Source organism: Lithobates pipiens, unplaced genomic scaffold (assembly GCF_037356315.1).
Source record: "Lithobates pipiens isolate NorthernLeopardFrog02 unplaced genomic scaffold, aLitPip1_a1.2 Scaffold_22, whole genome shotgun sequence".
Taxonomy (NCBI): domain Eukaryota; kingdom Metazoa; phylum Chordata; class Amphibia; order Anura; family Ranidae; genus Lithobates; species Lithobates pipiens.
In genome coordinates this window covers 6,433,591-6,451,380 of record NW_027507784.1, presented here as the reverse complement: position 1 = coordinate 6,451,380, position 17,790 = coordinate 6,433,591, and the positions used below count along the sequence as shown (strand labels likewise).

General features: G+C 42.7%; 1 protein-coding gene across 1 annotated transcript in view; it reads right to left on the bottom strand.

Annotated features, from left to right (window-relative positions):
- The window catches only part of LOC143925274 (uncharacterized), a 148,030-nt gene that overhangs the window by 82,740 nt on the left and 47,500 nt on the right, over window positions 1-17,790 (bottom strand). Inside the window, exon 5 of the mRNA XM_077449862.1 lies at window positions 1,813-2,241. Within this exon, the coding sequence (XP_077305988.1) occupies window positions 1,813-2,241 (429 nt within the window). The remainder of the gene's footprint in view (window positions 1-1,812; window positions 2,242-17,790) is intronic.

Sequence of the window (17,790 nt, the reverse complement as noted above, 5' to 3'; positions counted from 1 at the left end):
TTATGTGTTTAGGGATCTGAGATTACATGTTTTGATTTTTTTTTGTTCTGATCTTCCTATTGGCTTGTTATTTGTTTTTCTTATTTTTTTTTTGAACCTATGGAAGATTTACCCCCTCCCCCTTCATGAAAAGGCCATTTTTTGCTTATACGGCACTACGCTACTTTAATTGACAGTCATACAAATGACTGTCTGGACTTTAATTGACAGCCATACAACATTGTACTGTCAGGGAAAAAGGCGCATCCCTATGCGCAGCCTTGCGAGGTATGGCCACGTTAACGTGCGTCAGCGCATTCGGGGCTGCAATGTGCTTCCAAAACGAACGCCTGGCATTACGTTTAAGCAAGCGCGCGTACGCGATGTTAATACGAACGCATAACGTTACAACTTTGCGGTCGTACGAACGTAATGGCGCACATACGACGTGACATCTGCGCCTTGCCTATTTAAACACTCCTCTGACAGTGCTGCATTGCTGGATTATCATCAGCTTCTCCTGTATACCTGTGTCCGTGATTCCTGCTATCTGATCTCCCGTGTACCGACCTGGCTTGTTTGACCTGCTCCTGTTGTTCTCCTGTCCCTTACTACTGGCTTGTACCCGACTTCCCTTGTCTGCTTCCCGCATCTGATCCCGGCTTGCCTCTTGGACTCCAATACTCCGGTCTCCGGTTCTGGACATGCGGCTCTGATCTTCGGACTGAATTACTGTGTTTGATCCCCGGCCTGGCCTTGACCCTGCTACTGGACACTTGTTCTTTCTTCTCTTGGGCATCCCAAGCACGGTTGCCCCCAGAGACTTGCTCTACTCAGTTTCTGACATCAGCTGCTACTACCAGGCAACCCGTGCTTCTGTGGGCATTGCATCCCTGTGTCATCTACAGGGTTGTGCTGCACTCGGCCGCAAGGGGAGCCCTCTCAGCATCTCGGCCTCCCTCTAGACTCCTGACATGTACCCAAATGAAATATATGCCCCCCCATCTCGTCCCCACAAATAGAGCTTTCTTTCTTTTTTAACCCGAAACGCGTAGGGTTACAGGAGAAGTGTTGTGGTTTTTGCTCATATGCTCCACATGAATAATGTATATCACTTTGTACATCACTGTCATGTTTGTTTTTGACTGGGTTTTTATGTAATACATTTTTCTATGTTTCTAAACATTTGTATACTAAACGTTTGCCCCTTGAATTCCCTTTTAGTACTGGGGGGGATACTTACCTTTTTGTATATGATATAATGGGATGGTGGCAACAATAAATGGAGTTTCATCACCATAATGGTTCTCCCCCAAGAATATACCAGTGTCCTGATATGACATGTGGGTGAGTGGGGGGCGCCCCGGAATGTACCCTGTATGTGTGTGGAGATTTGCCCCTGCACTCACCTGCATGTCATATTAGGACCCAGCAGCTGCGTGCATACAGACGCATTTCCCAATAAAAATAAATGGGATGCCGGCACACAGCACCGGTGCATACCCGTGCCAGGAAGACACAGACCTGCACAGGGCCCGGAATAAAGCACACTGTGTGAATGGACCCTTATATTGGTAATAATAGGAACAATGCAACAGTGTATAAAGTGTTCTAACTGGAATTCAGCTTTAATTACTAAAACGATCACATAAAGCAGGGGTAGGGAACCTCGGCTCTCCAGCTGTTTTGAAACTACAAGTCCCATGATACATTGCAAAACCCTAACAATCACAGGCATGACTCCTAGAGGCAGAGGCATGATGGGATTTGTAGTTTCAAAACAGCTGGAGAGCCGAGGTTCCCTACCCCTGACATAAAGGAATGAACACTTACCCGTACAATAGCTATACCAGCAGTTCGGCGTACTCTGTATTTTATACACATAAAAGCCACCGGGACACATCTTCACCGAAATGGGCCTTGACCACCTACAGCACCCGCTCCAGCTGGAACAGGCCGTAAGGTTGGCGATTCCCTCTGCGAGGGTTGGGTGGGAGCCGTTCAGCCACATAGGCGCATGAGTTCCGCAGCTGTATAACGGGACACAGTACTCTGGGATTTGCAGATTATTTTCTCCTTTAAACCGATACCAGCCGTACAGGGCAAAGTCACAATGAACCCAACTATAACTACTCAAATAGTCAGTATAGTTATGTATGTTGGAAGTACTGCGCCAGGGGTCATCGAGTACGGTGTGGTTGGAGCAAGGGTCAGTACAGGAATTTGATACCTGCTCATAATATTTGGAAGGACAAGAATTTCCTAAAATAAAAAAATATATATATAGGTGAGAGATCACAGTACAGAATATAGACTACATTCACAATACTTACATCAACGAAATATACGAGACAATAGACACTTCAATGCAAACATCCTTTAAAACTTTTTTTTTTCATCCGAGACCAATAAGATTTGAAAATGACATTCACATGGCTAAAAAAAGTTTCTTATTCTTGATTTAATATTTTGTGAATTGAAACTTTTGTGTGTGAAAGTGATCAATCCAGGTCATGGTATGGCTAGTAGTAGCTATAGTCTTAATCGACTGGAGTTGGTTGAAGTTCCTTGTGCACTCATCTATGTGGCTTTCTCTGTTCGACTGAGAGTCAGGATATACCCCAATATATATATATATATATATATATTAGACATGTGCATTCGTTTTCGTCCGAATGCATTTTCGTCCGAATTTCAGGTATTTTCATTTTCATTTTGACAAATGATAACGAAAGTGCAGAATCCGAAAAACGAAAGATCCGATATAAATAAATGCTTTATTTTCGTTTTCATTGTTACAACAGTTCGATATAGAATAGGAGATTCAACGTGACTCTGACAATAACAATCTGTCTATAGAACCTGTGGTCGAACGTGCCTAACCTTACCTCTATTAGTCCAAGATTATATAGAGAAAATATTCTAAAGTGCTCATTTTAAAGGCTAATATGCAAGTTACTGTCCTAAAAAGTGTTTGGGGACCCGGGTCCTGCCCCAGGGGACATGGATCAATGCTCCCGTTTTTTCGGGAGCAGTGATTTTAATAATGCTTAATGTGAAACAATAAAAGTGTAATATTCCTTTAAATGTCGTACCTGGGGGGTGTCTATAGTATGCCTGTGAAGGGGCTCATGTTTCTGGTGCTTAGAACTGTCCCTGCACAAAGTGTCATTTCTTCAGGAAAAAAAATCCTTTAAAATCACTTGCGGCTATTATGAATTGTCGGTTCCCATAATACAGAGAACACTCATAGAAAGTCATTGATAAAAAAAAAGCCTGGGGTTCCCCCAAATTCAATTACCAGGCCCTTCAGGTCTGGTATGGATATTAAGGGGAACCCTGCGTCAAATTTTTTAAAAAAATATTCATACCAGACCCTTTATCCGAGCACGCAACCTGGCAGGCCGCAGGAAAAGAGGGGGGTAAGAGAGCCATACCAGGCCACATGCCCTCAACATTGGGAGGATGCTTTGGGGCCTCATCCCCACAACCCTGGCCGGTGGTTGTGGGGGTCTGCGGGTGGGGGGCTTATCAGAATCTGGAAGCCCCTTTAACAAGGGGACCCCCAGATCCCGCCACCCCCTGTTTGAAATGGTAAGGGGGTACAAAAGTACCCCTACCATTTCACAAAGAAAGTGTAAAAAATTGTTAAATAATACAAACACACTTTTGAAACAGTCCTTTATTAAAAATAAAATAAAATAAAAAAAGATTCCAGTGGTGGTAATCCACTCTTGCTATCCAGCAACGGACGATCATCTCTCCAGGGTCCAGCGATGGCTGATTTGATCCAGTGCAGCGAATCCATCCATCTTCTGTCTGCACAGAGAAGACACTGCGGGATCCCGGCGGACTGACGTTTCTTATATGCGGAGGGCGGGGCCACCCGTCACCTGACCCCGTCCCCTTTGGGGCAAATGGTGAAGCTGGGCTTCCCCAATGACGTATGGGTGACCCCACCCCCCTCTGATGTAACAGACTTGTGTACCCCCTTACCGTTTTTATCCTGTAAAACAATTTATTGAAAAAAAAAAAAAACTTGATTGGCAATTCTGTAAACAAAGACATGCATGAACTCTTCTTTCTTTAAATTAGCTGTGGCACGGGACAAAGGACATGCTTTTTATCTGCTTCCAGAGTGCCCCACGTACATGTACAGGGCGGCCCTTCAGTGCAAAATCACGTACCTATAGGTCATTTTCATTCCCGGGTCTGGGGCACGCACGCATGCACGTCACCGGTGACCAGCTCCCAATATGATTGGACACAGTGGGAGCCAATCAGCAGGTCCACTGGACCCCGATGTTCACCAGTAGCCAGTGATCATTCCCAAGAGAGGCAGAACAGAGGTCAGCCTATGTAAACAAGGCAGATCACCATTCTGCGAGAGAGGAGAAGATGGAGATCTTGTGTTTCTGCTAAGCAGGAACCTGGATCTCTGTCTTTCCCCAGTCAAAGCACCCCCCCCCCCCCCCCCACACACACACACACAGTTAGCAACCTCTCCCAAGGAACACATGTAACCCTTTGATCACCCCTGATCTTAACCCCTTCCCTGCCTGTGTCATTAGAACAGTGACAGTGCATATTTTTTTTAGGACTGATCACTGTATTAGTGTCACTGGTCCCCAAAAAAGTGTCAGAAGTGTCACTTACAAACAAATGAAAGTGATCAATCAACATTGGTTAAATAATCTCTCTCAGCGCTCATAGACCACTAATTACATGTATTAATTAGTATAAACATTAATAGCAGCCGCTATAAATAGAAACAAACAATCAAACTTGCTTCAGTCAAACTATAACATTGGCAGCGCTTTGTGTATTCCACAATTAGAAAATAAAGTGCATATTCAATTGTCCAAAATTGGTCAGATTGAAGTCAATCAATCTTGTTGATGAAGGGTATTATCCAAACAAAGATCCCATCACCACACAGCGGGAGTAATCTTCCCTATGGTCATGAACTCACCAGACAGATCCAGAACATGCGCCTGTAATACTCTGTGTCTTTACATCAGGGAATACTTCCATCAGTATAGATGTCTCTCACCACAAAGAGATGTGTACACATAGCGTAATTCTGTGATAAAATGTATCCAATCCAACCTCCCTTCCAATTGCACAAAACTTTAAAGCATGTTAACATTGCAACACTGTCTTTGTCACTTGTCTATCTCTCACCACTCCATGGAACTTTACGAAGAGCGATGAACCCAGCTTGACAGACAGCGTAGACAGTGTTAACTGCGTGGTCACGCACTGACGCGTTTCGTCATCACTTACTCAGAGGGCGTCCTCTGACGAAGTGATTAAATACCACCAAAAGAAAGCTCTTTTTGTGGGAAAAAAGGACATCAATTTTATTTGGGTACAGCGTCGCACGGCCGCACAATTGTCAGGCAAAGTATTGCAGTGCCGTATTGATAAAATGGCCTGGTCATGAAAGGGGTATAACCTTCCAGGAGCTGAAGTGGTTAAATCCTTCACACTTATGGATTGCGGTAACATGTGGTAAAAACACAACATGCAATAACACATGAACATCTGTGAATTGGGTTGTAATGCCTTTTATTCTGAATGTACAAGGCACTATTCCACCGGTTGGAAGACATCTGCAATGTGGACCCCCCCCACAACTCATATTGCTCCCGGTGCTCATATCCCCCTATGGGTGTGATCACCACATTGGGCTATTAATAAATGACATCACACCCCATTAAAAAAACGAGATGGTGAAGTCACCTATCTGACACATTCCTTCATTTTCCTATAACACAAGATAGTAATAATTAAACACTTACCGATGGTTGTAGAGCTGCTGGTGGTCTCTGGAAAAGGAAAGATGGGGTCAGTCATTTCAATATATTGTATTCTATTTCTTTATATTCTATTTTATTTTATATTCTCCAGTATTATTTGATAGGGATCTTTAACTCGGACATTGATAACAGGCGATTGTGTTGCCTTTTGCTTCCCAGCTGCCTGTCAACACCACTCATATCTGATAAAACGGAGTGGATGGAGGAGTCCACACTGCACTATTCGTGTTGCCTCATGTCATGGCGACCAGAAATAACGCTTCCTGCTGAGTTCATCAGGCGTTAACATTTTGCAACCCCCCTCCATTCCGTTCTATGTCACTTACATCATATTTAAGCTGCAGTTGCAAAGCGTCAGAGTAATCACTTCCTATTTTAGCCTTGTAAAAGAAATAAAAAGAAAATCTTCAGCATCAACTGCCATGACCTGAATGCTCATTAATGCGTCAGGTGCATTAACGCCTGCAAATTAGCGCTTTAAAATGCAGTGGTATTTAGCACCGCACAGAATTGCCAAATTTAACCCTTCCATATCTCCACTGTGCTGGAGGAACTGTTCCCAAGCAAGCACTATTTGCCATATACAGTCCCTGACAAAAGTCTTGTCGCTTGTTTACAAATTGACCTGAAGTGCTGCTAAAATATATTTCTAATCAAGATTTTGTTACAAGAAATGGGTCATTTTAATCCCAACAGCTTTTGTAATAATGTTTCAGTGCAAAATGAAACTGACCAAAAGTATTCTAATATTCACAGCTTGGTAAAGCCCATTGAGTCAATTTTTGCCAAGACATAAGTGTTGTCGCCTTGTTATATGAGCTTCAACTGTGACTAATAATGGATCAATTAGGTCTCAGGTGTATATAAAAAGAACACCAGTACACTAGACCTTCTCAACTGCAACTAGACCTCTGCAAACATGCCTAAAGCCGCGTACACACGGGCGGACTGTCTGTCCAACTTAGTCCGCCGAAACACATTTCAGCGGACAGTCCGCTCGTGTGTGGGCTTCAGCTGACTTTTTCAGCGTGCAGTCTGGCGGACTAAGTATTTCGGAATTTCCGTAATATTGTCCGTCCAACTTTGGTTTCAGCGGACAGTCCGCTCGTGAGTAGGCTAGTTCGACGGACTAAGTATGGCGCATGCTCAGAAAGGATTTACACGGCGAAAGGTTGCATTGCATTGTATTGGACGTCCTATTTCTAGTCCCGTCGTACGTGCTGTACACGTCATTGCGCAAGCTTTCGACAGACTGTTTGTTCATCGTGTGTGGTCAAGTCCGTTCATTCGAAAGTAGGACGGACTGTCCGTCGGATTGTCTGACGGACTTAGTTGGCCAGACAGTCCGCCCGTGTGTACGCGGCTTAAGGTTCACCCGGAAACTAAAGTGTTAATTATCAAGAGGCTGAAGACCAGATCCACTGCTGATGTGGCAGACACCTTCAATGTGTCACAGCGTCAAGTTCAGAAGATAAAAAAAAGATTTGAAGAGACTGGAGACGTTTTGGACAAGGCCAGGTCAGGCCGACCCCGCTAGACAACTGCTCCAGAGGACCGTTTGTTGGCTCGAAAATCCAAGGCCAGCCCATTTTCCACTGCAGCAGAGCTCCACGAGACCCGGTCACCTGAAGTCCCTGTGTCAACCAGAACAGTTTGTCGGATTCTGTCTCGAAATGGCCTCCGTGGTCGAATCAGTGCCCATAAGCTAGCACTAAACAAAAGACAATTGAAAAACCATGTGGCATTTGCCAAGGGCCACAGCCTGCTAAAAGGATGGACTCTGGAAAAGTGGCAGAAGGTGGATTTTTCAGATGAATCTTCTGTTGAATTACACCACAGTCGCCGCAAATATTGCAGGAGACCTACTGGAACCCGCATGAAGCCGAGATTTACCCAGAAAACAGTGAAGTTTGGTGGAGGCAAAATCATGGTCTGGAGTTACATCCAGTATGGGGGTGTGTGAGGGATCTTCAGGGTGGGAGGCAACATCAATAGTCTAAAATACCAAGAAATCTTAGCTACCTCTTATATTCCCAACCATAAAAAAGGCCAAATTTTGCAGCAGGATGGTGCTCCATCGCATACTTCCATCTCCACATCAAAGTTCCTTAAGGCAAAGATGCTCCAGGATTGGCCAGCCCAGTCACCAGACATGAACATCATTGAGCATATGTGGTGTAGAATGAAAGATGAAGCATGGAAGATGAAACCAAAGAATATTGATGAACTCTGGGAGGCATGCAAGACTGTTTTCTTTGCTATTCCTGATGACTTCATCAATAAATTGTATGAATCCTCGCCAAACCGTATGGATGCTGTCCTCATGGAAGTCATACAAGATATAAAATTTGGATCTCACAGCACCACTACTTAATTTATTGACATATTTTTGGATTTTCAGTAAAGTTGTTCAATTTCTGTATAGGTGACAAAACTTTTGTCTTGCCAAAATTTGACCTGTCTGTCTTGATTAAATGATAAATCTTTTTTTCAGTGAAACTAATTTATTTCAGTGCATTAAACATCATTTGGGAGGGCTTTAGCTTTTCATATGAGCTATTTCTAACACCAATTGATTAATTAAAAGTCAGGTTAACAGCAGGCGTTTCTACAAAATAGAGAAGCGACAAGACTTTTGTCAGGAACTGTACTATGGTCATGTGGCAAGCTAGCAAAATTCTGGTCTAAGTAATTTACAATCTTTCACCAAGTAACAGGCCTATCTCTACAACTCTCTCCACCATTGGCCCTCTTAAATGTAGGCATTGAAGACATACCACCCCCTCTGAGACAATTTACTACTCATCTATTCCTAGCAGCTAAACTAGTAATACTTAGAATATGGAGATCTCCAGATCCACCAGAGGTAACCGATGCTGTACACACCCGCTCTACACATTATACATTTGAGAGTATGTTAGCATCAGTGAATGGGGAAAAATACTGAGTTTCTTAAAAACTGGCAACCTTGGTCAGATTGGCAACCTTGGTCAGATTGGCAACCTTGGTCAGATTGGCAAAAAAATCCAACAAGTCACTATAAGAGCGTAAATAAAATAATCTCTTCTAAAGCGATGAATCCTCTCCTCAAAGACGTTATATACACTTTTCCAGATAATGTTCCTGAGCAGTTGAACCCTTCAATGGGCTTTCATCCATTTCCTTGTTTCCCTTTTCTCGTGTTTCATTATGTTTCATCTTTTTCATTTATCACTACCTTATAAAATACATTTTATATGTTCTTAGTGAAATGATGTCCATAACATTCAGTCTTGTATAGCCTAACAAAGAGTAAGATGGTATGGTCATAATTTACTATAAACAGTAATGAATAGAGTGGAAAGTAAGGGTTGATGGGTTGATGGGTTGATGGTGTTGATGGGTTGATGGGTTGATGGTGTTGATGGGTTGATGGGTTGATGGTGTTGTCCTTCCCTCGGGGCAGTTTGTTCCCCAGATGGGGTGTCTCGAGGAGTCGGACAATTCCCTTCACCCAATGTTTAGTGCGTAAAACTTGCTTGCGGTTCATTTATATTAGTCATGATGTACAGTATATGTATTTATACATGTAGTACTATTTACTACGTCTTGTTATATGGCGGTCAATGCACATTTTTTCATGTATCATTGAAAACTTTGAATGAAAATTAATGAACTAAAAATATATATATAATTAAACAGGCCGGCATGTTTCAGAGGACATTGTTACCCCCCTACTTCAGAACTAAAGTCAAGGAATTAAAGATTGATAGACATACTTAAGAATGGGAGTTGTATGTGATATACAAGGCAGAGTACATTGTGTGCTCCTGTATGGAAGTTGTCAAGAAAAAAGTCTTAGTTAAGATATTCGTGAATCTACTCACGTGTCATTCCACGGGAGGCATACAGGAGGACCAGGAGGACGAGGAGAGATGTTCGCTCTCTCATCCTGGAATCCTCGTTGCCTATCACTGCTTTCTGAACGCAGATTTCTCCCAACGCCGTCTGTTCACAAAATGACTTTCAGCTTCACTAAAGACGTGACAATTCCTACATCGCCTTTTTTTTATCATTTGATGGTATTTTTTGTTTTTGCTTCCTTGTTCTTCGTACATACGGGCAAAACCAAAACATCTCGTGTGGATCATCCTGTATTGTCACTCAGAAATACTCGAACGTGGGAAAGTTATATTAGATTTGCAATTTTTCTTTATCATTTTTTTTTTTAAACCACTGGACCTCCAGAAGCTTTTACCCTCTTTACGACCAGGCCACATTTTTTGCTGTTCAGCATTGCGCTACCTTAACCATTTCAACCCCAGAAGACTTGACCCCCTTCCTTACCAAAGCACTTTTTGCGATTCGGCACTGCGTCGCTTTAACTGACAATTGCGCGGTCGTGCGACGTGGCACCCAAACAAAATCTACGCCCTTTTTTTCCCCAGAAATAAAGTTTTCTTTTGGTGGTATTTGATCACCTCTGCGGTTTTAATTTTTTGCGCTTTAAACAAAAAAAGAGCGACAATTTTGAAAAAACACCATATTTTTTTACTTTTTGCTATAATAAATATCCCCAAAAAATATATAATTTTTTTTTTCCTTAGTTTAGGCCGATACGTATTCTTCTACATATTTCTGGTAAAAAAAAAAATTGCAATAAGCGTATATTGATTGGTTTGCACAAAAGTTATGACGTCTCCAAAATAGGGCATAGTTTTAGGGCATTTTTATTATTATTATTTTTTTATTAGTAATGGCGGCAATCTGCGATTTTTTTTATCATGACTGCGACATTATGGCGGACACATCGGACACTTCTGACACTCTTTTGGGACCATTGTCATTTATACAGCGATCAGTGCTATAAAAAAATGCACTGATTACTGTGTAAATGACACTGGCAGGGATGGGGTCAACACTAGGGGGCAATCAAGGGGTTAAGTGTGTCCTAGGGAGTGATTCTAACTGTGGGGGGGTGGGCTACCACTCGCATGACAGCGATCACTGCTCCCAATGACAGGGATCAGTGATCTTTGTCATATTACTAAGCAGAATGGGGAAATGCCTTGTTTACATAGGCATCTCCCTGTTCTTCCGCTCCATGACACGATCGCGATCACCCGGCGGACATCAAGTCCATGGGACCCGCAGTCACAGAGCATGCAGCTGGAAAATGCCGCTGGCGGACGGGTATGTGCGCACAATGCCACATCTTAAAGGGAACGTAACTGTACGCTGCTTTCCCACCCATGCGATTCTGCCAGTGTATATCAGCGGTCGGGAAGGGGTCAATTGTAAATTGCTCGGTCAAGCAACACTGCTCCAATACAATCAAATGTCTTCATGAATGTAGACCAAAATTTATTTTGCTGCCTGTCTTTGGTTAAGAAAACAAACAAAAAAACAATAAATGTATATTGTTTTTAGTGAAAATGTTAGCGTCTACAAACTGTGTTATATATGCTGTGTTATAATGTTATATAGTGTTATATATACTGGAAATCACACAGCATTTAAGCAACTCTGACTTTTTGACGGCCTATCACATTTCTTGAGGTGCTAAAATGCCAGGAGAGTCCAAAACATCCCTCAAATGACCATTTGACACCCCAAGCTATTTGCTGAAACGCGTCAACACCTACTGTGGTTCCTCTGTACCTGTGTTGTCATGAATTGTTCATTACTACAATAAAGAAATTCATGTATCCTATCCTGGAGTGCGGTCAATACTTTTTTTTGTTTGGAATTTTCCCAGATCGCGGACTGGACCTGCACCCGGTTCATCAGAGGGAGGATTAGTCTCACCTGGAGCTGTGTAACCTTGCCTTCTCTACGGAATATTTGTTGAGAGCCATTCTGAGTCCACGTAAGATTTTATTTTTTGCAGCAAGTTGAAAAGGCAAAAAAAAAAAAAAATGCTTCTAATGCCGCATACACACGACCGGACTTTCCGGCAGAAAAGGTCTGACGGAATCAGATATTCCGATTGTGTTTGGGATATTCCGATCGTTTTTCTTTAAAAAAATTCCATCGGACCTAGCAATAGAACATGCTTTAAATCTTCCTGATGGAATCAATTCTTATCGGGAAAACCGTACGTCTGTGTGCTGGTCCGACGGACCAAATACGACACAAGGGCAGCTATTGGACTTTGAACTTTGAACTGGCTGTTGAACTTCCTTTTTTAGTTCAGTCATACGGCATTGCGTTCGAAACGAACGGAGTTTGGTGTGATCGTGTGCGGGCAAGTCTGTTTGGTCAGAACTCCGTTCGGGAAGACCTTCGGAGTTTATTCTGACGGAAAGTCCGGTCGTGTGTACGCGTGGCATTAGAAGACTTGTTGGCAATCTAGCCACGTACAGGAGCCCAAAAACCCAATGAGCATCAACAGACTTTCAAGGCATGTTAATTGTGCATTGGATTTTCTGACTACCTTTCACAATTTTTACAGAGGCCCTAAAATGCCAGGAGAGTATAAACACCCTCCAAATTACCCCTTTTTGGAAAGTAGACACTCCAAGGTATTTGGTAAGAGGCATGTGGAGTCTTTGGAAGTCATTATATTTTGCCACAGGTTTTTGTAAAATTTTTATTTTTTATTTTTTAGTTACACAAAGTTTTCACTTTACTGAGATATTTCCTACACACGTCATGAGTATACGTTGCATTACACCCCAAAGTACATTCTGCTACTTCTCCTAAGTATGAGGATAATCCCTTGTACACACGGTCGGACATCCCGACAACCAAATCCAATTTTGTCCGAAACTGTTGCATACACACGGTCGGACAAAGTTGTCAGAAAATCTGATCGTACTTAACGTGATGACTTTATTTTGTTAGGACGGGACTACGTTCAGGCTAGTAGCCAATAGCTTTGGTCTAGGAATTTGATCTGAGCATGCGTGGCACTTTGTCCGATCGGAATTCTCTACACATGATCGGACAAAGTCTGATCGGATCATGTTGTCGGAAAATTTTATAGCCCAGCTGGAAAACTTGGTCCGTCGGAAACAGTCCGATGGAGCCCACACACTGTCGGATTATCCGACAACACGGTCCTATCAGACTTTGTCCATCGGAATGTCCAACCGTGTGTGCAAGGGCTAACACATGTGTGATAGACTGTAAAGTATAATCTGAGTGGCTCTATAATATCCTGCACCTCATCCCGCTTAGTGAAATTGTAAATATGGAGGAATGGGATTATAATGGTGCTACTGACAAATGGTTCATGACAAATAAGATAAAAAATATAATTTCTTTATTAGCACAAAAAGACAAGTAGAAATATCAAAATAGTTCAAATCAATGGTAGAGCATATAAATGATATATATTGGGTTTCTGGTAACCCACAAGAAAAAGAAAAGATGGCCACAGATGGAAGTTTAATCCCAACATGTTTCGTCAGTGATGGCATCCTCAGGGATAGTATGGGACCACCACAAAGATCCAGCTCTAGCATGGAAGGCAAAATGAATATCTATAAGTAATGACACATAGGGACACAAAAACAGACTGTGTCATGACCTCAAGGAGATGTGCAGTACATACCTCAATCAGTCCAGGAGATGGAAAATTTGGGGGTTGCCTCCCCAGAAATGAGGGGGACAAAAATAGATGTCAAAAGACTAGCCCTGGCCTCGAATGGTTCAAGGAAGACCATCTGTAGTCACAGGAGATACATAAAGACCCAGCTAAAAAATAAGAAGAAAACCAACCAAAAGATCAATTAATATAAATATATTCTGGACAAAAAACAACATAGGTCCAGTTGAATGGGCCCATAATTGAAAAGGACCCAAAGAAAACAATGTGCATTTGCTACGCTCAAGAACGAAAAACAAATGAATTTAGGGGCACACTGTTTTCCTCCTATTTTTTATCTTGGTCTTTATTTATCTTCTGCGACCACACATGGTCTTCCTTGTACCATTCAAGGCCGAGGCTAGTCTTTTAACATCTGTTTTTGTCCCCCTCATTTCTGGGGAGGCAACCCCCAAATTATCCATCTCCTGGCTCTGGACTGATTGAGGTCATGACAAAGTCTGTTTTTGTGTCCTTATGGGAGGCAGATCGGTGGCGGTGTGTGGCTTTTTTTTTTCTTTTTTTCGGTCCGTTGCAGTGAGAGAAGAAGAAGATGAATTGACTTCGGGGGACACTTATTTTTTAATAAAAAACATGTCCCCAAGCCGTGTCTTGTTATTTTTACCATTTTCACACTTTTTTGGGAAATTGTAGGGGTACATATGTACCCCATTACCATTTCACACAGGGGGGGAGGCTGGGATCTGGGGGTCCCCTTGTTAAAGGGGGCTTCCAGATTCCGATAAGCCCCTTCCCTGCCCGCAGACCCCCACAACCACCGGGCAAGGGTTGTGAAAATGAGGCCTGCTACCCCAAAGCATGCCCATGTTGATGGCCTGTGGCCTGGAATGGTTCAGGAGGGACGCTTTCTCATCCCCCCTGTTTTCCTGCGGCCTGTCTCCTGTGTTTCTTACGATTTTTGACACTTTTTGTGAAATGGTAGGGGTACAATGTACAACAAATTTTGGTTTGGGGTTCCCCTTAATATTCATACCAGACCCAAAGGGCCTGGTAATGGACTGAACCCCATGCCATTTTTCTCAATGATTTTCATCTATATTGCCGAGACCTGACAATCAGTTTTAAATGACTTTTTTTTCCTTTAGAAATTTAATTTTGCTGTGGTACTGTTCTAAACATGGTAAATATGCACCACTTTACAGACATACTATAGACACTGCCCTGGCACGATATTTAAAGAAATATTTCATTTTTATTGCTTCACTTTAAACATTAAAAAAATCAGTGCTCTCAAAAAACATTCCTTTTTGGGCAAATCCTTTATTGATTCAGCCAATCAGGGCACTGTGCAATGTGCAGTGCATTGTGGGGCGCTCGGCGGGCCAAACAAATGGTCAAACACTCTGACAATTTGGGTGTTCGATGAATGGGCGAACAGCCAATGTTCGGCCTGAACCCATGCTCTGGCCAAACCGTTTGCCCAACATTAGTTTAGAGTTGAAATGATTGCTCTTGCTCTACCGATCACAGAGGTACCTTTGAATTCCATTGACATAAGCAGGCGTGACCTAATATGCGTTCCCCTCTACGTACGAACAAAGGGGGATATATATACAGTATAAAACACAGATTGTCCTTATTTATTTGAAAAATGTTGGGCTCCATGACTTGATACACCCGGTCTCTGCACAACTGATTTGGTATTTGATAAAATGGTTGTGGGTGGAGGTGAAGGTAGACATGATGAATGATGTACTTCCTGAATAATTCTGATGTACTTCCTGAATAATTCTGAGTTTCATACGGGATCAACTACTGCTTTTGTTTTTCTAGTAAATACCATGGATGAGGAAGCATTAAAAAAAAACTAGAAAAGGTCAAATGGTAAAAAAGGCATCGGGGGAAATGTTCACCTATGTGACCAGATATCGTTGGGAGTAATCTGTGTTCAGAAAAGGAGTGATAGGCAACTTAGATTCCAGGATGAGAGAGCGAACGTCTCTCCTCGTCCTCCTGGTCCTCCTGCATGCCTCCCGCGGGATGTGAGTAGATTCAAGAATATATAACGAAGACGTTTTTCTTGGCAACTTCCATACAGGAGCTCACAATGTACTCCGTCTTGTATATCACATACAACTCCCATTCTTAATTATATCTATCAAATGTTAATCCCTTGCTCTTAGTCCTGAAGAAGGGGCAGGGTTGCCAACCTCTCGCAGCATTTTCCACTGCCAAAACATGGAAATTTTCTGGTAGAGCATATTTATTACTAACGACCTGAAAAATGACAGAACTCCTATTAAAAGAAAACCAACCAAAATAGTTTATTTATGCCCTACAGGTCAACTCTACTGTACAGAATCTCATATATACACTACATTACCAAAAGTATCGGGACACCTGCCTTTACATGCACTTTAATGGCATCCCAGTCTTACTCCGTAGGGTTCAATATTGAGTTGGCCCTTTGCAGCTATAACAGCTTCAGCTCTTCTGGGAAGGCTGCCCACAAGGTTTAGGAGTGTGTCTATGGGAATGTTTGACCATTCTTCCAGAAGAGCATCTGTGAGGTCAGGCACCGATGTTGCATGAGAAGGCCTGGCTCAAAGTCTCTGCTCTTGTTCATCCCAAAGGTGTTCTATGGGGTTGAGGTCAGTTCCTCCACCCCAAACTTGCTAATCCATGTCTTTATGGACCGTGCTTTGTTCACTGGTGAGAAGTCATGTTGGAACAGGAAGAGGCCGTCCCCAAACTGTTCCCACAAAGTTGGGAGCATGAAATTGTACAAAATGTCTTGGTATTAAGAGTTTCCTTCACTGGAACTAAGGGGCTGAAAATTGGCCTGGGCAGGAAGTGGGTGTAAGTGCCCGGTATTGAGGTGGTTAGTGATGCTTAAAGTGCAACAATAAAAAGAAAAAAAATCCTTTTAACATAATGCCAGGAGTGTTCCCTTAGTCTCCCTGTAAAGTGGCACATCTGTAGCATGCATAGAACATGCTGCAGTGAAAATCACTGAGTCAAATCACATTTAAATTGACTCACGGTTGCAATTTCTGGCTATTAAAAACAAAAACATGTGGCCTGCCAGCTTGCGTGCTCGGATAAAGGGTCTGGTATGGATATTTGGGGGGGAACCTCACGTAATTTTTTTTTTTTTTAATTTGGCGTGGAGTTCCCCCTTAAAATCCATACCAGACCTGAAGGGCCTGGTAATTGAATTTGGGGGAACCCCACACATTTTTTTTTATCAATGACTTTCAATGAGTGTTCTCTGTATTACGGGGAGCCTACAATGTATTATAGCCGAGAGTGATTTTAAATTACTTTTTTTCCTGCAGAAATGACACTTTGTGCAGGGACAGTTCTAAGCACGGGAAACATGCGCCCCTTCACAGGCATACTATAGACACCCCCCAGGTACGAAATTTAAGGGAATATTACACTTTTATTGTTTCACTTTAAGCATTATTAAAATCACTGCTCCTGAAAAAACTGCAGTTTTTAAAACTTTTTTTTGCATTGATACATGTCCCCTGGAGCAGGACCCGGGTCCCCAAACACTTTTTATGACCATAATTTGCATATAAGCCTTTAAAATTAGCACTTTAGATTTCTCCCATAGACTTATACAGGGTGTTCCGCGGCTTTTCGAATTTGCCACCAACACCCCATATTGTTCACTGTTCGGTGAACAGGCAATGTTTGAGTAGAACATGAGTTTGACTCGAACTCAAAGCTCATCCCTACTAGTAATAATAATTAATAAATATAATGTAGCGCTGACATCCTTGCCTATTGATGTGGTTATGTATGCTTAATGTAAGGTTTATGGACATTACTGTGGTTTTATACCAGAGCCATCTAGTGGTCTAATATGGGTAACGCACCTGTTTATTATTACCTCAGAAAAATCTAAAAACTTGTGCAGGAAGTGACTGTTTGTCTGGATTCTGAAGGTTGACCTTATTACCTGGGAGTCCGCGTGACCTACCCATGAACACTCTCTCTTACGCAGTGCATGCTGGGTAGGGGATAAAAGGGACCGGAGCGGCCATTTTAGGTCTCTTGGGACCACGCTGCCTGCCTGTGCGGATCTATGGGGAGGCTTCCCGAAGACAGCGGCCGACAGCCATCGCAGAGCACCAGCTTGTTTGTTTGTGCGGTGACCTGACGAAGCCTGAAAGACGGCGGCCGGATTGAGAAGGTCCAAAGGCACTCAGAAGGTCCAAAGGGCACCCCCCTTCTTTTTCCCTCCTTTTTCTTTTTTTCATAACTTTTTCGGTCACTTTAACCCCTCCCTTCTCTCCCATCTTTCATCCTCCCCTTTTCCCCTCCCCTTTGTCCTCCCCTCCCCTTTTCCTCTTCTCCCCTCCCCCCCTTTTCCCCTTTTTCTCTTCTTCCCCTCCCCATCCCTTCTCCCATCCCATCTCCTTTTCCCTTGTGCCCTTCCCCCTTCTC